Genomic DNA, 16652 nt, shown 5'->3' with positions numbered 1-16652 from the left:
TGCTTCTCTTTTCACTCTGCTTCTCTTTTCACTCTGCTTCTCTTTTCACTCTGCTTCTCTTTTCACTCTGCTTCTCTTTTCACTCTGCTTCTCTTTTCACTCTGCTTCTCTTTTCACTCTGCTTCTCTTTTCACTCTGCTTCTCTTTTCACTCTGCTTCCTCTCCATATACTTTATTGGGCAATTGTATTCTGATCCTTCAGTGAACTGGCAGATTTTACCTGGTTTTCAGAGCAAATCACAAGTCCAGGAGGAGAAGCGGCTCATGAGTGGAGAAAGAAGCATATTTCTCCGATAAGATTTATTATAAAGTCTTATATTTGCTTGTACTATTGATTTATACCAACTTTGTTCAAAACCACAATTGCTATTTATCTAGGAGCTTGCATGTGGGCCATCATGTGTTCATTTGTATGCCTGTGTATCTTGCGCACTAATCTAAATAAACATGGCTGTAGATAATAACGGAAGTAAAAAGTAGGAATGTGAAATCAGGAATTGGCATGCACATGTTTTTGGTTTTTATTTTTTGTATTTGGTTGGACTGGCTCTTATAAGTGGACCTGTAATATTGAGCATGTTTCAACAGCATATTATAGAGGAGAAGGAGCTGAGCAGATTGATAGTTTTGTGGGAAAAGACTTGGTGTTATTTATGAAATTAATCTCTGCTCATTCTGGCTTAAGAGTCCGGTGGGCGGTGCTAATCAGTAGGACTGCCCACATGACTCCTAAACCCAGCAGGAGCAGAGGTGATGTTTTTTTTACCACTAAACTATATCCTTTATAATTTGGGGATAAACTCTGCTCCTGATGGGTTTAGGACTCCTGCTGATTAGCACCGCCCACCGGACTCTTAAGCCAAAATGAGCCTATATATCAATCTTCTCGGCTCCTCCTGCTCTACAACATGCTGCTGGCAGACTGGGCCCGTATTTCCAATGTTCCCTGATAATGAAGAGTCTCTAATATATTCTCATAGTTCTAGTGTAGGTATATCCATATTTTCTGCCTGTGCAGTGCGGTGGGCGTATAAACAGGCGGTTGTCAGATTGTTAAACTTGTGTTTTACGACAGCTGAGTAAACCGAAATCGATTAAAAATAGCTTTTATACGTTTAATTTCCAAACTTTGCAAATACCATATATACTATAATAAAAGCGGACCAGCAGATTGGCACGCATCACACATACAATTACGGGTTATCTTTGGCTTATTGCAACAAAGTCCTGACTCCGTGGATCCCGTGTAACGAGAACTTTTAAAGGGGGATATTCGAAAGGCTGTCCTTTTTTTCCATTGTTGTCCACTGACAGCGCCTTGTATTGCAACTTTGTATTAAAATGAGCTGCAATACCACATACAGCCTATCAGACAAGAGTGGTGCTGTTTCAAGGATAAAAAAAAAAATCTTGAATGACTTTATAATTCCACTAAACAAACATTGAATTCTATGTTTTTGTGTATGACCAGCTGAATGTTTCCTCTCAATGATCCAGCTGTCGACAGATGCTTTGCCTTAGGAATGGTTAATAATATCTTTGGTTATTTTAGAATGTGTGTGTGTATATATATATATATATATATATATAGTGTATGTATGTACAGTACAGACCAAAAGTTTGGACACACCTTCTCATTTAAAGATTTTTCTGTATTTTCATGACTATGAGAATTGTACATTCACACTGAAGGCATCAAAACTATGAATTAACACATGTGGAATTATATACTTAACAAAAAAGTGTGAAACAACTGAAAATATGTCTTTATTCTAGGTTCTTCAAAGTAGCCACCTTTTGCTTTGATGACTGCTTTGCACACTCTTGGCATTCTCTTGATGAGCTTCAAGAGGTAGTCACCGGATATGGTCTTCCAACAATCTTGAAGGAGTTCCCAGAGATGCTTAGCACTTGTTGGCCCTTTTGCCTTCACTCTGCGGTCCAGCTCACCCCAAACCATCTCGATTGGGTTCAGGTCTGGTGACTGTGGAGGCCAGGTCATCTGGTGTAGCACCCCATCACTCTCCTTCTTGGTCAAATAGCCCTTACACAGCCTGGAGGTGTGTTTGGGGTCATTGTGCTGTTGAAAAATAAATGATGGTCCAACTAAACGCAAACCGGATGGAATAGCATGCCGCTGCAAGATGCTGTGGTAGCCATGCTGGTTCAGTATGCCTTCAATTTTGAATAAATCCCCAACAGTGTCACCAGCAAAGCACCCCCACACCATCACACCTCCTCCTCTATGCTTCATGGTGGGAACCAGGCATGTAGAGTCCATCCGTTCACCTTTTCTGCGTCGCACAAAGACACGGTGGTTGGAACCAAAGATCTCAAATTTGGACTGATCAGACCAAAGCACAGATTTCCACTGGTCTAATGTCCATTCCTTGTGTTCTTTAGCCCAAACAAGTCTCTTCTGCTTGTTGCCTGTCCTTAGCAGTGGTTTCCTAGCAGCTATTTTACCATGAAGGCCTGCTGCACAAAGTCTCCTCTTAACAGTTGTTGTAGAGATGTGTCTGCTGCTAGAACTCTGTGTGGCATTGACCTGGTCTCTAATCTGAGCTGCTGTTAACCTGCGATTTCTGAGGCTGGTGACTCGGATAAACTTATCCTCAGAAGCAGAGGTGACTCTTGGTCTTCCTTTCCTGGGGCCGGTCCTCATGTGAGCCAGTTTCTTTGTAGCGCTTGATGGTTTTTGCAACTGCACTTGGGGACACTTTCAAAGTTTTCCCAATTTTTCGCACTGACTGACCTTCATTTCTTAAAGTAATGATGGCCACTCGTTTTTCTTTACTTAGCTGCTTTTTTTCTTGCCATAATACAAATTCTAACAGCCTATTCTGTAGGACTATCAGCTGTGTATCCACCAGACTTCTGCACAACACAACTGATGGTCCCAACCCCATTTATAAGGCAAGAAATCCCACTTATTTAACCTGACAGGGCACACCTGTGAAGTGAAAACCATTTCCGGTGACTACCTCTTGAAGCTCATCAAGAGAATGCCAAGAGTGTGCAAAGCAGTCATCAAAGCAAAAGGTGGCTACTGTGAAGAACCTAGAATATAAGACATATTTTCAGTTGTTTCACACTTTTTTGTTAAGTATATAATTCCACATGTGTTAATTCATAGTTTTGATGCCTTCAGTGTGAATGTACAATTTTCATAGTCATGAAAATACAGATAAATCTTGAAATGAGAAGGTGCCCTATATATATATATAATTTTAAAAAAAAAATAATATAACATTTTTGGACAGAACAGAATACTCTGTCCACTCCGTTAATGATCTGCCCAGGATGACGAAATGTTTATTCCCAGTTTAGGCCTCTATCTGATCTCCGCTTTACCCCTCTGAGGTCACAGGAAGTCATCATTTTCCCAACATTGACTTGTTAGCATTTCACAACTCTGTGACTTGGAGTTCACCTCCTCGATTTTCAGTTTGCATCATTTTTGTTGCCTTTTGTTATCTATTTCCAGTTTGTACCTATTATTTATTAGCAGTTTCATGACGTATTCCAAGCTCAAAGGCAAAAATCTAAATGCTTGTTCACATGTTGCATTTGTCACACGAAAAAAAAAAAAATCGTTTTACCGAAAATGAATGCGATTTCTGGAATCTCCTGCACTCTGCTTATTTTTTCCTTGCAGATTTGTACCTTCAATGTGTTTTTTTCAAATGTGCAGCGTGTTGATTCTTTTAGAATTTTTCACCCAAATAAATGGGGAAAAACACGTGTTTTTATCGGGCATTTTTCATGCTAATAGCACAAAAGTCTGCTGCAAATACTAAGCGCATGCACACATCCTACGAGGGCGATGTAAGGAGCGGATCAAATCCAAAGTGCCCAATTATTTATTCCTTTATATTTAGTATTGTTTATCATATTATTTATAATAGTACAAAAAGTTTCCAAAAAGTGCAATCTGTGCTTTTTTTTTTTTTCTTTCACAATCTGAGTCAGGCCACATTCACACGTTCAGTATTTGGTCAGTTTTTTTATCAGTATTTGTTCCACTCCTGATTTCGGCTTACAATCAGAGGAAAAGTATAATAGAAACTCATCACCACTTCTGCATTGATCACCCACTCCTGGTTTTGGCTTATAAATACTGATGTAAAATACTGACCAAATACTGAGCGTGTGAACGTGGCCAGTGTCTTACAAGTGCAACTCCGCACTCTAGGTGCAACAATTTCACCTGTGAAATGTTTTTTATCCGGTATCCCCAAGGAGAAATCAAGGAGAAACAATCAGGCTTGAGCGTAAAAGTGCCCAATTCTGGTGATTGATGATAGGGGGTGGGGTGTCGGCAGTCGGACCCCCAAAGTTCTAGAAGTTACCACCTATCCAGTGGACATACCCTTTAAATGCATATATTTTTAGATGAAAATAATTTTTGCAATAAGGTATCATTTAAAATGTTGCATTGTTTTTCTTCTACAGCTTCTATGTGTCACAGTACATATATGTATCAATCTATAAAACGTCTTGGATCACCGCAAACTAACTTTTCAACTGGTTGTAAATCAGAATAGAAGATAGCCCCGGAGAAGAGAGATAAGAGTTTCGACCACAACAGACTCGCTGATGTATTTTACTATGAACTCTGTCTGCTATGTACAGTGATACATAGAGGCTGTAGAAGCCAAACAGTCTTAAATGTTAAATAAAACCCTATTACAAAAATACTTTGATAGCTGGGGGCCCCCGAACCCCCGGCGAGTAACGCCGCACGCTCCGTGGACCGAAGAGTGGCCGGAAGCCCCGCCGCTTCTCTCCCGGAGCGCACCGCAAGTTTCGCTGGGAACCCGGTGCTACAGTAAATCATTCATAGACGACCTGCTTCTGTCTCGGGGTTTCGTACGTAGCAGAGCAGCTCCCCTCACTGCGATCTATTGAAAGTCATCCCTCGAGACAAGCTTTTGTCCCTCCCAAGGGGTTCGCCTCCCCTCCTAAGGGAACCCCTGGGCGCAGAACCCACGGCCGGACGCCGAAGGGGCCTGATCAACCCCCCACGCCGTAAGGCTGCTGGTTTCATGGGCCCGCAAAAAAAAACAAAAAAAACTTTTTATCCAAAAATACACATACACAAGTGTCCACACCCTTTTAAAAGATTCCCTTTACATTTCGGTGTGGTATGTTGGAATACGTTCTCCGATGAGGGTCGGTATAGATGATCATCGGCTCGCCGCGTGCTACTTTTTGCTTATGTTTGCCAACACGACGCGGCAAGTGCATGTAAAGCTTTAGTTGCTAAGGTCATTAGGAGAATAGCAATGTCATCATGTGAGCAAAACCAACACGAAGGAGCCGACGCAAGTCTTAACAAAGCCCCGTTGTTTGTTGTATTATTATTTATTAACCCTCATTATTTAACCACAAGGCCTATTCTCCAGCTTTTGGCCGCCTGCTCACTTAGTTTTGGAAGCGGCGGCACCGAGGGCGTGAATGAGCTGGAATGTAATGATTGCTCGGCCGGCTGAGCTCCAGACTAAGGAATCAAACCATTGGGACGCGTCTTCGCTGCAGTCACCGTGCCAGGACTCCTAATGTTCTGGAGCAAAACGGGATTCATTTCTTCAACAACGTAGGACATGTATTTAGGCAACATGCTGCTGATTACTGGCAGACATTCCAGCTCCAAGAAAATCAATTAATTTGGTCTTATTGTTCGTACTTTCTCATTATTAAAGTCTCGTTTATAGGTAGTTAATGCCAGATCCGCAAAAATAACTATATTATTGAGCTTTATTACTCTACTTCTCTGCATTTTGGGAAATAGCCTTTAAGTAGTGCTGGAGAGCAACCAGCTGCGTCCAGAGCCGCTATGGGAGCAGGGAGCAGGCAGCGTAGGCAGCTGCCTAGGTCACCCTTGAGAAGGGGACATAAGAATTTGTCCGAATCCTAGTGATAAGCATCGGGCAGTGCTTGGTTTTCTCTGTTGGGGGCGCTGCAGGGATTTTGAATACTGGTCTCCAAGCTGGAAATACTTCATGAAGAGCTTGCTGATAACTTTGTAGGGATTTTTCAAAAGGGGTAAACCCTCTAATAGGGTAGACTGACCATGAAAATGTATCAGCTATGCACAGGGTAAGTGTTGATAATTTGTTGATCTGCTAGGATCTGAACTCCTGAGACCTCCAATTAAATAAAGAGCCATATTTTGCAATTTTTATCAACCCCTTAAACAATTAATACAGGGGTGGTACCCATACACAACCATCTCTGTTCAAGCAAGGGGGCTTCAGGACACTTCTTGGGGTCCACCACTGGGACCCCACCAAAAGCGGCATGGATAGGTGGTAATTTGTGATAGTTGGCCAACTCCTTTCAATCAGAGGTATTCTGATCCTACAGATTTGCAGTATTATATGTTTATGGAGTTATCCAGTTGAGACAAATTACCACCCATTCAATGGAGAAGTGATAACTTTCAGATCAGTGGAAATCCGAGCGTTGGGAACTACACCGATCGCCAGAACAAGACCCTTTTATCCCCAGATTGGTGTCAGTGCGTATGCTTGACTGCCAGAATGCTGTACTCCTAGCAGCCCTATAGGGAATGAATGGAATGGTGGTTGAGCATACGCATGGCTATTTTATTCTAATGGGGGTAAAAGTGCCCCATTTTGAGGATTTGATCCCATAGATCGGTGAAGATCCGACCAAATAGTTATCGCTTCTCTTCAGGAGAGAACTTTGTCCAACCGGACAAGCCCTTTCAAAGGGGCAATTAAATGGGTTTATTAATGAAGAGTTCGCGTGGGGCATTCTAAAAACTTCTATCTTGTCCCACGCAAGAACATCCTTGGATGGCTTCCAATGACTGCTTTCTCCTTTTGTATTTTTGGGTTGGACGTCGTCAATATATCTTCATATTTTTCTACATATCTACATTTGCTGTCCTCAAATTCTCGACATCTCCTAATATTGATGTGACCTACAAAGTGCAAAGACCGGATTGTAATATTACATTTTTATTCTTCATATGATCCGATGTTTCTTTAGATTTTGGTTAGTTTTATTCTATTTTTTTTTATGTAGCAGTTGCAATCCCCCTTTGTCGTGTAAACCCTCCTCTTAGAGGTTCATGATGATCCCGTACATGGGGGTCATCTATTTTATGGTACATGGAGCAATTTACCTTGACAGTATTCCTTGAGTTGCGGACAGCACGGAAAGATGTATTGATTTTTGTGGCAAACTTCGATGGTTTATTACATTCTGTAGGGAATGATTGGTAAAGACAGGCCTTTAATAGCGTTCCTGAAAGCGAGATGTCACATAAGACCTAGCAGATATGGATGGGCACGCCAGGGTAGATGGATAGCGGCACTGGATGGTCGCTGTCAGGATAATAAAGAATTGAACATAAAATGGCTGCGTACACAATGTGAGTGCCGGGAACAAAATAATTCTATCTTCAGTCATCGAGATGATGATACCTTCTATAACAAGGACGTGGAGTGAAAGGTAGAAAACAGCAGCCAACTGCCAAAATAAGCAGAAACAAGGGCACCAGATTAGTCCCGATGAGTCAAATAATTTCATTGTTTTGTGTTTTGTTTTTTTTTTGTATTGTAACAGTTGTACTACAAAAATACCCAAAAGTCAATGTTTTTTTTTTTAATTATTTTTGCCCAATTAACTGAATTATAGCTGCCTATTTTTACATTTATTACTCTTGAATAACAAAATTTGCAGCCAACCAATTCTATTCTTTTATTATCTGACTCTATTAATGTGGTTCAGTTCAACACGTGACCACAAATGGCCTTTACTGTATTTAGATTTGCTCTTTATTGGATAATTGTATAATACGAATGACATTTTTGTAGTCAAACAGGACCAGCAATGTACAGTATATATCATCATATAATCTACTTGTACTTATTTAGCACAAACCCAGTACAAATTTATTTATTTTATTTTTTAGTACATGTCATTAATGTCATGCTGCCCAATCAAGCACTGCATGAATTCCCGACTGGGTCTGTCATTAGGTTTTTTTTTTTTGTTTTACCCCCGAAGTGCTACAGCGTTTCAGGAAAACAATGTGACAATCAAAGGAGAAGGGTGAGGAACCCTGGGGAAGGGAGGAGGAGGAGGGTGGGGAACCCTGAGGAAGGGAGGAGGAGGAGGAGGAGGGTGGGGAACCCTGAGGAAGGGAGGATGGAGAGGAGGAGCAGGGTTAGGAACCCTGGGGAAGGGAGGATGGGGAGGAGGAGAAGGGTGAAGAACCCTGGGGAAGGGAGGAGGGGAAGGGTCCACTGTTCAGATCCCACTAGCTCCTCCAACATGTCTTCCCCTCTTTGCATTGTAGGAGAACGTCTTGTCAATTAAAGCAAATTGGGCAGGAAGAGTCTGTCCAGTAGGCAGTTCTTCCCATTGCAGCTGCCGTAAAGTATGTACTGTATAGACAGGCAGGAAGCTTTTTGCCTCCAATTTGACCTTCTGGGAAAAATTTATATATATTTTGCTATTTTTAGAAAATGTGAGGTTTGAAGGGATGGATTGTAGACTCCTATCTGCTCTTGGGTTCTGCCTTTGGCTAAAGAGACTGTGGACTTGGTGGACTGGTTTGAAGTCATTAATTCCATATTCAATTCTAGTTAACACACAAAAATGGTAGTGTTTTGTTTTTTTTTCTTTTGATTGGAAATTTTAAGAACCTTGACTTGGCATGATCTAGCAAAAGCATACAGCTGTTATGAGTAAGGCCAGAAAAAAAGTAGAACAAACGCCAAGGAAAAAGGAACTGATCCACGTGCATCAGAAATAAGCGCCCGACATCAAAGGGATCACTGCTCTCTGATGACTTCAGTCATGTGTCTCGTTATATTTACATTGATCTCAAAAGAAAAGTTAAGACTGTTGTAATTTAAAAAAAAAAACAACATTTTTTTTCTATGAGCTCCTCATTTGTTGAATAATTAGCTGATCGACTGGTTTACAACGTGAACCATAGACTTTGTTGACGTTCTCCTAGATCCCTCTCATACACACAAAAAAAGGAACGGGCATATTGAAATCCAACATTCCCCACCATTCATCCATTCATTGGATAGTCGGCCGCTTCCAAAAAAAAAATGGATAACGTGTCTGGCCACCTTTTGGCCATGTGTCTGGCCACCTTTTGGACTGAATGTGGAATTAATAGATCTAGCTGAGCAGTTATTCTTTTGCACGTAGAAAACGCTGCCCCATGTACGCTCACAAATGATTGCCTACAGATGGAGCATTCTTTAGTGTAGAAACCAATGCAATTTGTATATACCCAAGCCTCCTTCTCTTATATGGAAGGCCATGTGAATTGTGAGGGTCTGTCCATACGAGACGTAAACTAACCCAAGAAAAATCATTGATGCTTCTTCGGTAAAATCCACAGATTTCTTGCTGGTTTTGTTGTGGGTTTCGCACTGCTTCGCTGGTGCTTCTTGTGCCTGTTTTTTTTTTTTTTCCCTTCTGTCTCTTTGCATTTAGTGACATTTGGAAGAAATTGCGTAATATGACTTTTACATGACATTGGTCAAAAATATTCAGATGCAGAGTGGCATCATGTCTGTAAGGGGTTAAGCAAAAATTCGCTAGGGATCTAAAGTCTGTCCTGAAGGAATCCTGTGGGGTGCGGGAATAATCAGGCTGTCTCTGTTGCAATCCCTCTGCTCCCCTGCCAGCTGTCACTGCATCCCGGAGGAGATGAATATAATTCTGAGAAAGAGCTTGAATCATGAAATGTCAGCAGCTTTATTCATTGTGCATGTGCCGAGCGGCTCCGGCTCATTCCACATCGCCCGGGCTCCTATACAGCTCGAGGAGTGCTTCATTCTTGCCTATAGGGGCTGATGGCCTCTAAATTAGACTTTCTAAGCTTCAAGTGGACGCATAGGATTTATGTAACTGTTCACACATCTTTTTTTCTTGATCCATGTGTCCATTTCATTAAATTCCGTACACATCTGATCTGTTTTTGTGAGGGTGCATTAAAAACGGAGCCCTTTTAATGGATCCATAAAAAAAAGGGCACTGCCACCTGAGCGTGCCTTTGCTTATAGCCTAGGAAGCCATAGGACTGTACAGTAGGATGGCAGTATTTCATAGCCCATTAAATTATCAATAATTTGGGGGATTTTGAGCATAGAAATTTTTCCAGTTCATTTTTTTGGAATAAATTCACTATTGGGAGAGGAAAAATTAAAAACATTTCCACAACTTGGGTATGGTAGCTATAAAGGGCGTTGGAGTTGCAGTCCCACCTGGATCCTGGAGCCTAAAGGCCCCCCCCATACACATTAGATCAAAGTTGTATTAAATAGGCGATTTCGACCAAGTCGATCGTTCGTTTTATGGTCTTTAGGTGGCAAGTGATCGACTTTTGGGCGACAAATGATCGTAGTTGTCCGAAAGATCGATTGGGAATGTTTGACATTTTCATACGACGATCTTACATGGCATAATGTGGATGCGCTGGTCATTCAGAAAACTTTAGTTATTGCCACCCCACTGATTACCAACCGTTCACTATTCATCGGAAATATATGGCTTCATCGAATAGATATTTGTACAATGTATTGTGTATAGCGCAAACAAAGATTCGTACTCGAATGATATTTTATCGGCTGATTGTCATCTCATGACATCTCTTAGACCTGTATGAGACAAGTAGTTGGATAGTTGGCGGCCCTGTTGGAAATTGAAAACATGTGGGCCCAGTTACGCCACCGATCGATGATCCAATAACTAGGACCGGTCAACAATATTAGATTGGTGGGAGTCCATCTACAAGCACCTCGTGATTAGCTCTTAGTTTGCCAGGCACAGCTCCATACTTAATCAAGTGGGACTGCAATACCAGGAGCCGCCACAACAAAAGGTGTGGCAGTGTGCCTGGCAAACAGTGATCTGATGGCAATTCCTGAAGTTGCATTCTCCCGGAACGACCACCACTGATCTCAAAGGATTGGCCGTCGTTATCAAAGGCTATAAACATCCCTAATAACAAAATATGCAACACCCAGCACAGCCACTGCAAAATGTGTGAATTACTTTAGATTTGCTATTTTTTTTTTTTTTTTGAGATTTTGATGTTGAAAGCCAATATTTACAGATCAATGGCGGCTCCGAGATGTCATAGAGGCCCTTGGAGTTTGCGGGAGGCCCTTGGAGTTTGCGGATACCGATAGTTACCGATCAGCTCAATGTTTGTCAGGAGCAGCGCCATAGTGGCTGTTCTTGTTACTACAAGAGTACTGGTACTGCAGTACCAGGAACAGGCACTACAAAATGTACGGAGTTCAGCCTGGCAAACAGTGAGCTGATCGGCGGGGGTATCAATTTGTTGGAGCCTCACCTTTCTCTGGATTGTCCATTTAAAATAAAAAGTAATTACTGATAAATATTTTACATAACACTTCTTTAGATTTTACCCTTGCTGTATAAATGCATGATAATATAGAGAACAATACATTTTTATCTTTTTAATGGCAAAGTTTCTTTTCCGGAGACTAACCCTTGCAGCAAATCACTTACCTGCACAGTCAATAGTGACTTGTGCAAATGAAGAAGATCCATTCTCGGGTGCCATTTGCAGACGTATAATTGTGTTAGAATGAAGTTAGGCATGAATCTTGGCTGACACCAGCTCCTCTCTCCGCTCCGCAGGTGGCAATAAAGATTATCGACAAATCTCAGCTGGACGCTGTAAACCTGGAAAAGATCTACAGGGAAGTACAAATAATGAAGATGCTGGACCATCCCCACATCATCAAGCTTTACCAGGTAAGAATAGAAATGGAGGTGGTGGGAAAACAATAGTTTGACAAATGGCGCAGGACATGCAGAATATTTATATAAGAAAAAAAAATGCTCCTATATGCGGTGTTCATACGTAGCATAAATTTTGCCTTTTTTTGTGCAGAAAATCTGGATGTGAGGTCGTCAAAGTCCAATTTTTTTTCCCTTATAGACATTAATGTGGAAACTGAACAATGTATGTAAAAAAATGCAGACATGATCTACAGGGGGAGATCACAGCAAGTGTTCAGTATCCCTGCAGCGCCTCCATAGGAAAAATGAAGAATTGCATGACAAATTAAAATGAATGTACTGTGTGGATGGGTTGTCCGGAGAGAGGCATTTTGTTGCGGTCCCCTCTTCCGTCAGATTAACAACGCCTTCCACCAAGATGGCAGCTGTTTCCCATACATTATTTGCAGTTTGGGCGGGCATCTAGCTTTCCCCTAATGTCAGGCGTCTGGGGGTGGAGGAAGGAGGATGGGGCTGTTGAATTTCAGCATGCCTGATCCTTTGTTCTCCTGGGAATTGAGAGAAGTCTGGCTGATGTTTGCTCTTCTCTCCTTTTCAGAACATATGCACGCTCAACTGGCTGTACTGTGATTTTATTATTTTTTTTTTTTTTTTGCTTGCTTTTAGGTTATGGAAACCAAAAACATGCTTTATCTGGTGACAGAATATGCCAAAAATGGGGAGATCTTCGGTAAGTGAATTCATTGTCGTGTTGCATGTGCTCCTACTTTGTGCTTATGTTGGAGATCTGCCGTTACCGTTCACACAGTACGAGATCATAAAGCTTTACTGAAATATTCTGGGGTTTAGTAAAGTTGTACATCGTCCTTGCTGCGGATATCTTCTGTGGACAGTGCACAGGTTGTGTTACTACGTCGATATTTCACTTTTCACACATTTTAATCCCATGAATGTGCCGGCCGAGCCCAGGTCCGTCATTGGCCATCAGTGTAACCGGACGCCCTGAGAATGCAGGGACTCTTAATGCTGCCCTATATATAACCACCGCGCACAAAACTACAGCCCAGCTCTCTAGGAAACTACATTTTATATCCCTCCAAGGGGCCCAAATAAAACATGTTATGGGCATTAAACATTTTTTATTTTATTTTTTCGTTATCATACCTGGAGTCAAGAAATAACCATGACTATGCTATGTTCTTACTGTGGTTTATAGCCTGATGATTTCAAAACGCATAGATAATAAAACGGCATCAAGTTTTTGAGTCCCCTGGAATTTTCCTGGTTTCTCAGAGGTACCACCTGTTATTTTTTAAGAAATGACCACAGCCACAATGACACTGAGCACGCTGGACACCGTAAAGGTGAAGATTTACGCATTTAAAGGGACGGTTTTAGAACCAAAACCTATTGGTACGGCTGTATGGGTCCTAATACTACAATAAAAACGATACCTTTCTTGTAGTAATCCGATGCTCTAGCGCCGAGAAATCAAGATTAGAAGTTAAATGCAAATTAGCCTGCGCGGGCACTGGGGGACGTGTTTGTTTGGGATCCATCGACACGCTCCCAGGCCAATTTGAATGTGTTTTTGAGAGCTAAATTTCTCGGCACTGGCAAATCGGATTACTACAACATAGGTATCATTTTTATTGTTGTATTAAGACCTAAGCAGCCGTACCACTATTTTCAGTAGTAATCCAGTCCTCGCATGTTCCCTTTAAACTTTACCTTCTGCCAATGTGGAGAAATGCAAATTGTCTAGGTCAGTCTGGACTATGCGTGGCACGGAGATTTTGCTTCTCGGCATTCCTCTTTTCTCCTGAGCCTCTGATTATGGAGCCTCTGATTGGTTCTCGCGTTGACGCAGTTTTATCTTTTGCTCAAATTCCTTTTTTATTGCACAAACTGAAATGGAAACTTTTTTTTTTTATTTCTTTTCTTGGTCATTTCCCAAGAAATACCATATTACTTCACGCCAAAAGGAAAAAAAAAAAAAAAAAAAGTAATTTTCCACATCTCTGAGTCCCCTGAAAGGCCTTCTGTTTGTTTTCTACCATGATTACGCTTCATTTCAGGGATCCAGGAAGTCTCATGACGTCGCTCCCCTACCTGACTAATTCATTCCGGCTTTAATTGTTTTAACATTTGCTTCCTGTTCTTCTGAGCTGGAGAATAGGGATTTTCTTCAGTGCTTGACCTTAAATGATCAGCGCGTCTCTTCCACTGGAGATTCCCCACCATTTCTAAATGTTTATGCCGTTTTAATGTAAGGACACCCCTGAGACCGGCAATGATAATGGGAGGACTGCCGCCACGCCGCTCAGATTCTCCACTTTGAAGTAGGGTTTTTCTTCACATTACCGTTATGTATTAGTCATTACGGATTAAATTTTTTTTTAATCTGGTTTAGATGTACATTTTTTTTTATTAAGTATATGCAGAAAAAATCCCTCGCCCCTTCTAGATGTCCCCATATTACACATTTCTCCAAGAAAGGTTCTGGTCAAACGAAACCTGACCAAATCTGTTCCAGTTTTAAAAAAAATAAATAAAATTTTATATAATTTATAAAATATATATATATATATATATATATATATATATATATATATATATATATATATATATATATATATATATATATATATATATATATATATATATATATATATATATATATATATATATATATATATATATATATATGTAATATAAAAAAAATAACTTTCACTTTTTTTTTTTTTAAATCAGTGAAAGTTAATGATGTTTTCCTGGATTTGCAAACATTTGGTTAAGAGCAGGGAATGGGTTAAATAAAGGGAAAAAAATATTCACCTGGATAACTCCCTGCCAGTCCACCCATCACCACTTTAGTTGTCCCAACTCCTTTTCTGCAGAGATCATGTGCCGCACATCACCACTGATTGGCTGCAGCAGTCACTAGAATGATGTATAGTAGTATTTAACCCATTCCCTGCTCTTAACCAAATGTTTGCAAATCCATGAAAACGCCATTAACTTTCACCAATTAAAAATAAACATTTAAAAGAAAAAGTTAATTTTTTTTTATATTACCATATATCTTTTTTTAGATTATAGAATTATTTTTTTGTGTAAGAATTTTTTTTTTTTTTTATTGGCTATTTTGCTAATTTTTTTATTAAAAAAAAAATCCTGGAAAATTACCCGTAAGGTGCCCAAACACATACTTGCTTATTTTGATGGAACTGGACAACTATCTAATTTATAGGGGGCGTTCCAACTCCTAGACAGCAGACGTTGGACGGAAAAAAAAAAAGGAAGAGGCTGTTTGATTTCGACATGCACAATCCTTCTATTCCTGTGGGAGATGAGCCACAGCTAGACGCCTCTTATGTGTTTATTTCCAATTTTACAGCAGTCTAGATGTTACTCATCTACTTTGTTAGGAGTCTCGATACAATTTGTTTCCCCAAATTGACACCAATCGCTTGAATCTGTTTATTTAACATTACGGCAGATCTGAGTTTTCTATGAACTCCCTTTCTGGAAAATGGTTTGGTTTGGATTTTTTTTGTTCCCCACAAATTCCACTTTCAGTGACGACGTCCATCGTTCCGGCAAGGAAGGGAAATCTGCAGAAGCTTTTCCCTTATATGTAAATTGTTTGCTTATTCAGCGACGTCTGCCATAAACAGCCGAGAATACCGCCATAACGAGCACAAGATGTTGTAATGCAAAGGATGAAATGATTGCGGAGGAGTCTGGACCATTTTACGGGTTTATCGATTAGCTGTCTGTACGCTCGCTCCCGGCTCTCACGTTGAGCTAGGGAGGCTGTGATGGACGGCCAGACGATTAATTCCTATCTAGTTAACGGTTTGTAAATGTCATATTAAATTTTCCGTACGTTACATGTGCTAAACTCAACCAGGCAGTCAATAGCTTTAGGAAACCAAACCCATTGCTTTGTAGGACGTTATAAGACCTGCTCCTTTTTACCTTTCTCATCCCAAAGCGTTTGATTGCAGAGAAAATCCACTTTGAAACTATATATAAACCTATGCAATCTTGCGCTTAGTGGACGGCACATATGCAGCAAATCACTGATGCCCTTGGACACAAAGGAGAGTAAGGTACGTTTGCTCTTCGTACTTCCAGCTTTTCCTGCCCCAAAAGTATCGTCCCGTTGCAGAGAAAATTCACTTGCAGATGAGTGCATCTAGGATGGCACAACTAGTTCATTAACCGAACCTGAAAAATACCATGAAATCTTGTGCATGTCCCGCACATGCGCAGCAAATCACTTTTCACTGAAGGGAAGAGCGCTGCACATTTGCCGCTCATGCCTGGCACATGCTGAGTCGTCTCTTCTCTGGAGCATGCGCCAGGCCAGGGACAAACAGAGTAGGCGCAAATAGCTTTGCCACCAATGGAATTTTGAGGCCCCCTTCACATGTACGTGTGGCATCAGTTTTTTTCATGGATACCACATGTACCCATTATAATCTGTGGGGCGTCTCACATGTCCATGTGTTTGCACTGATCGTGCTTTTTTCTTAAGCCATACTGGGGAAAAACGGATATCACACTGATCCAAAACACTTACACTGGTACCTTTATTTCCGATATTGTATGGATGTGTGAATGGGGCCTTAATCTAGCATTTAGGGGTGGAGAATAATGCTGTGAATCGTCCCGCCTTCAATGCATTTTCAGACTAATTTACAAATGGTTTCAAAGTGGATCATCGCTTTGGGACAATGAAGATGGGCTGGAGCTTGTCTTTTCATGCTCTACGCAATAATGCATTTAGTTTCCTAAACCTACTGACTGTTTCCCTTTAATACCATACTGTAGGTGCACGAAGAGCTTGGCCGGAACCGCGCCCC

At 40.9% G+C, this 16652-nt stretch overlaps 1 protein-coding gene across 1 annotated transcript in view; it reads left to right on the top strand.

The window, feature by feature from the left end:
* SIK2 (salt inducible kinase 2) overlaps positions 1-16652 on the top strand; it is a 108967-nt gene that overhangs the window by 25027 nt on the left and 67288 nt on the right. Inside the window, exons 2-3 of the mRNA XM_073657136.1 lie at positions 11674-11790; positions 12445-12508. Coding sequence (XP_073513237.1) covers positions 11674-11790; positions 12445-12508 — 181 coding nt within the window. The remainder of the gene's footprint in view (positions 1-11673; positions 11791-12444; positions 12509-16652) is intronic.

The sequence above is a fragment of the Phyllobates terribilis genome, unplaced genomic scaffold, assembly GCF_046119375.1.
Source record: "Phyllobates terribilis strain yellow unplaced genomic scaffold, ASM4611937v1 Scaffold_12__6_contigs__length_324123572, whole genome shotgun sequence".
NCBI classification, from domain to species: Eukaryota; Metazoa; Chordata; class Amphibia; order Anura; family Dendrobatidae; genus Phyllobates; species Phyllobates terribilis.
The sequence above is the reverse complement of the archived record's forward strand: the minus strand, read 5'-3'. Positions and strand labels throughout refer to the sequence as shown.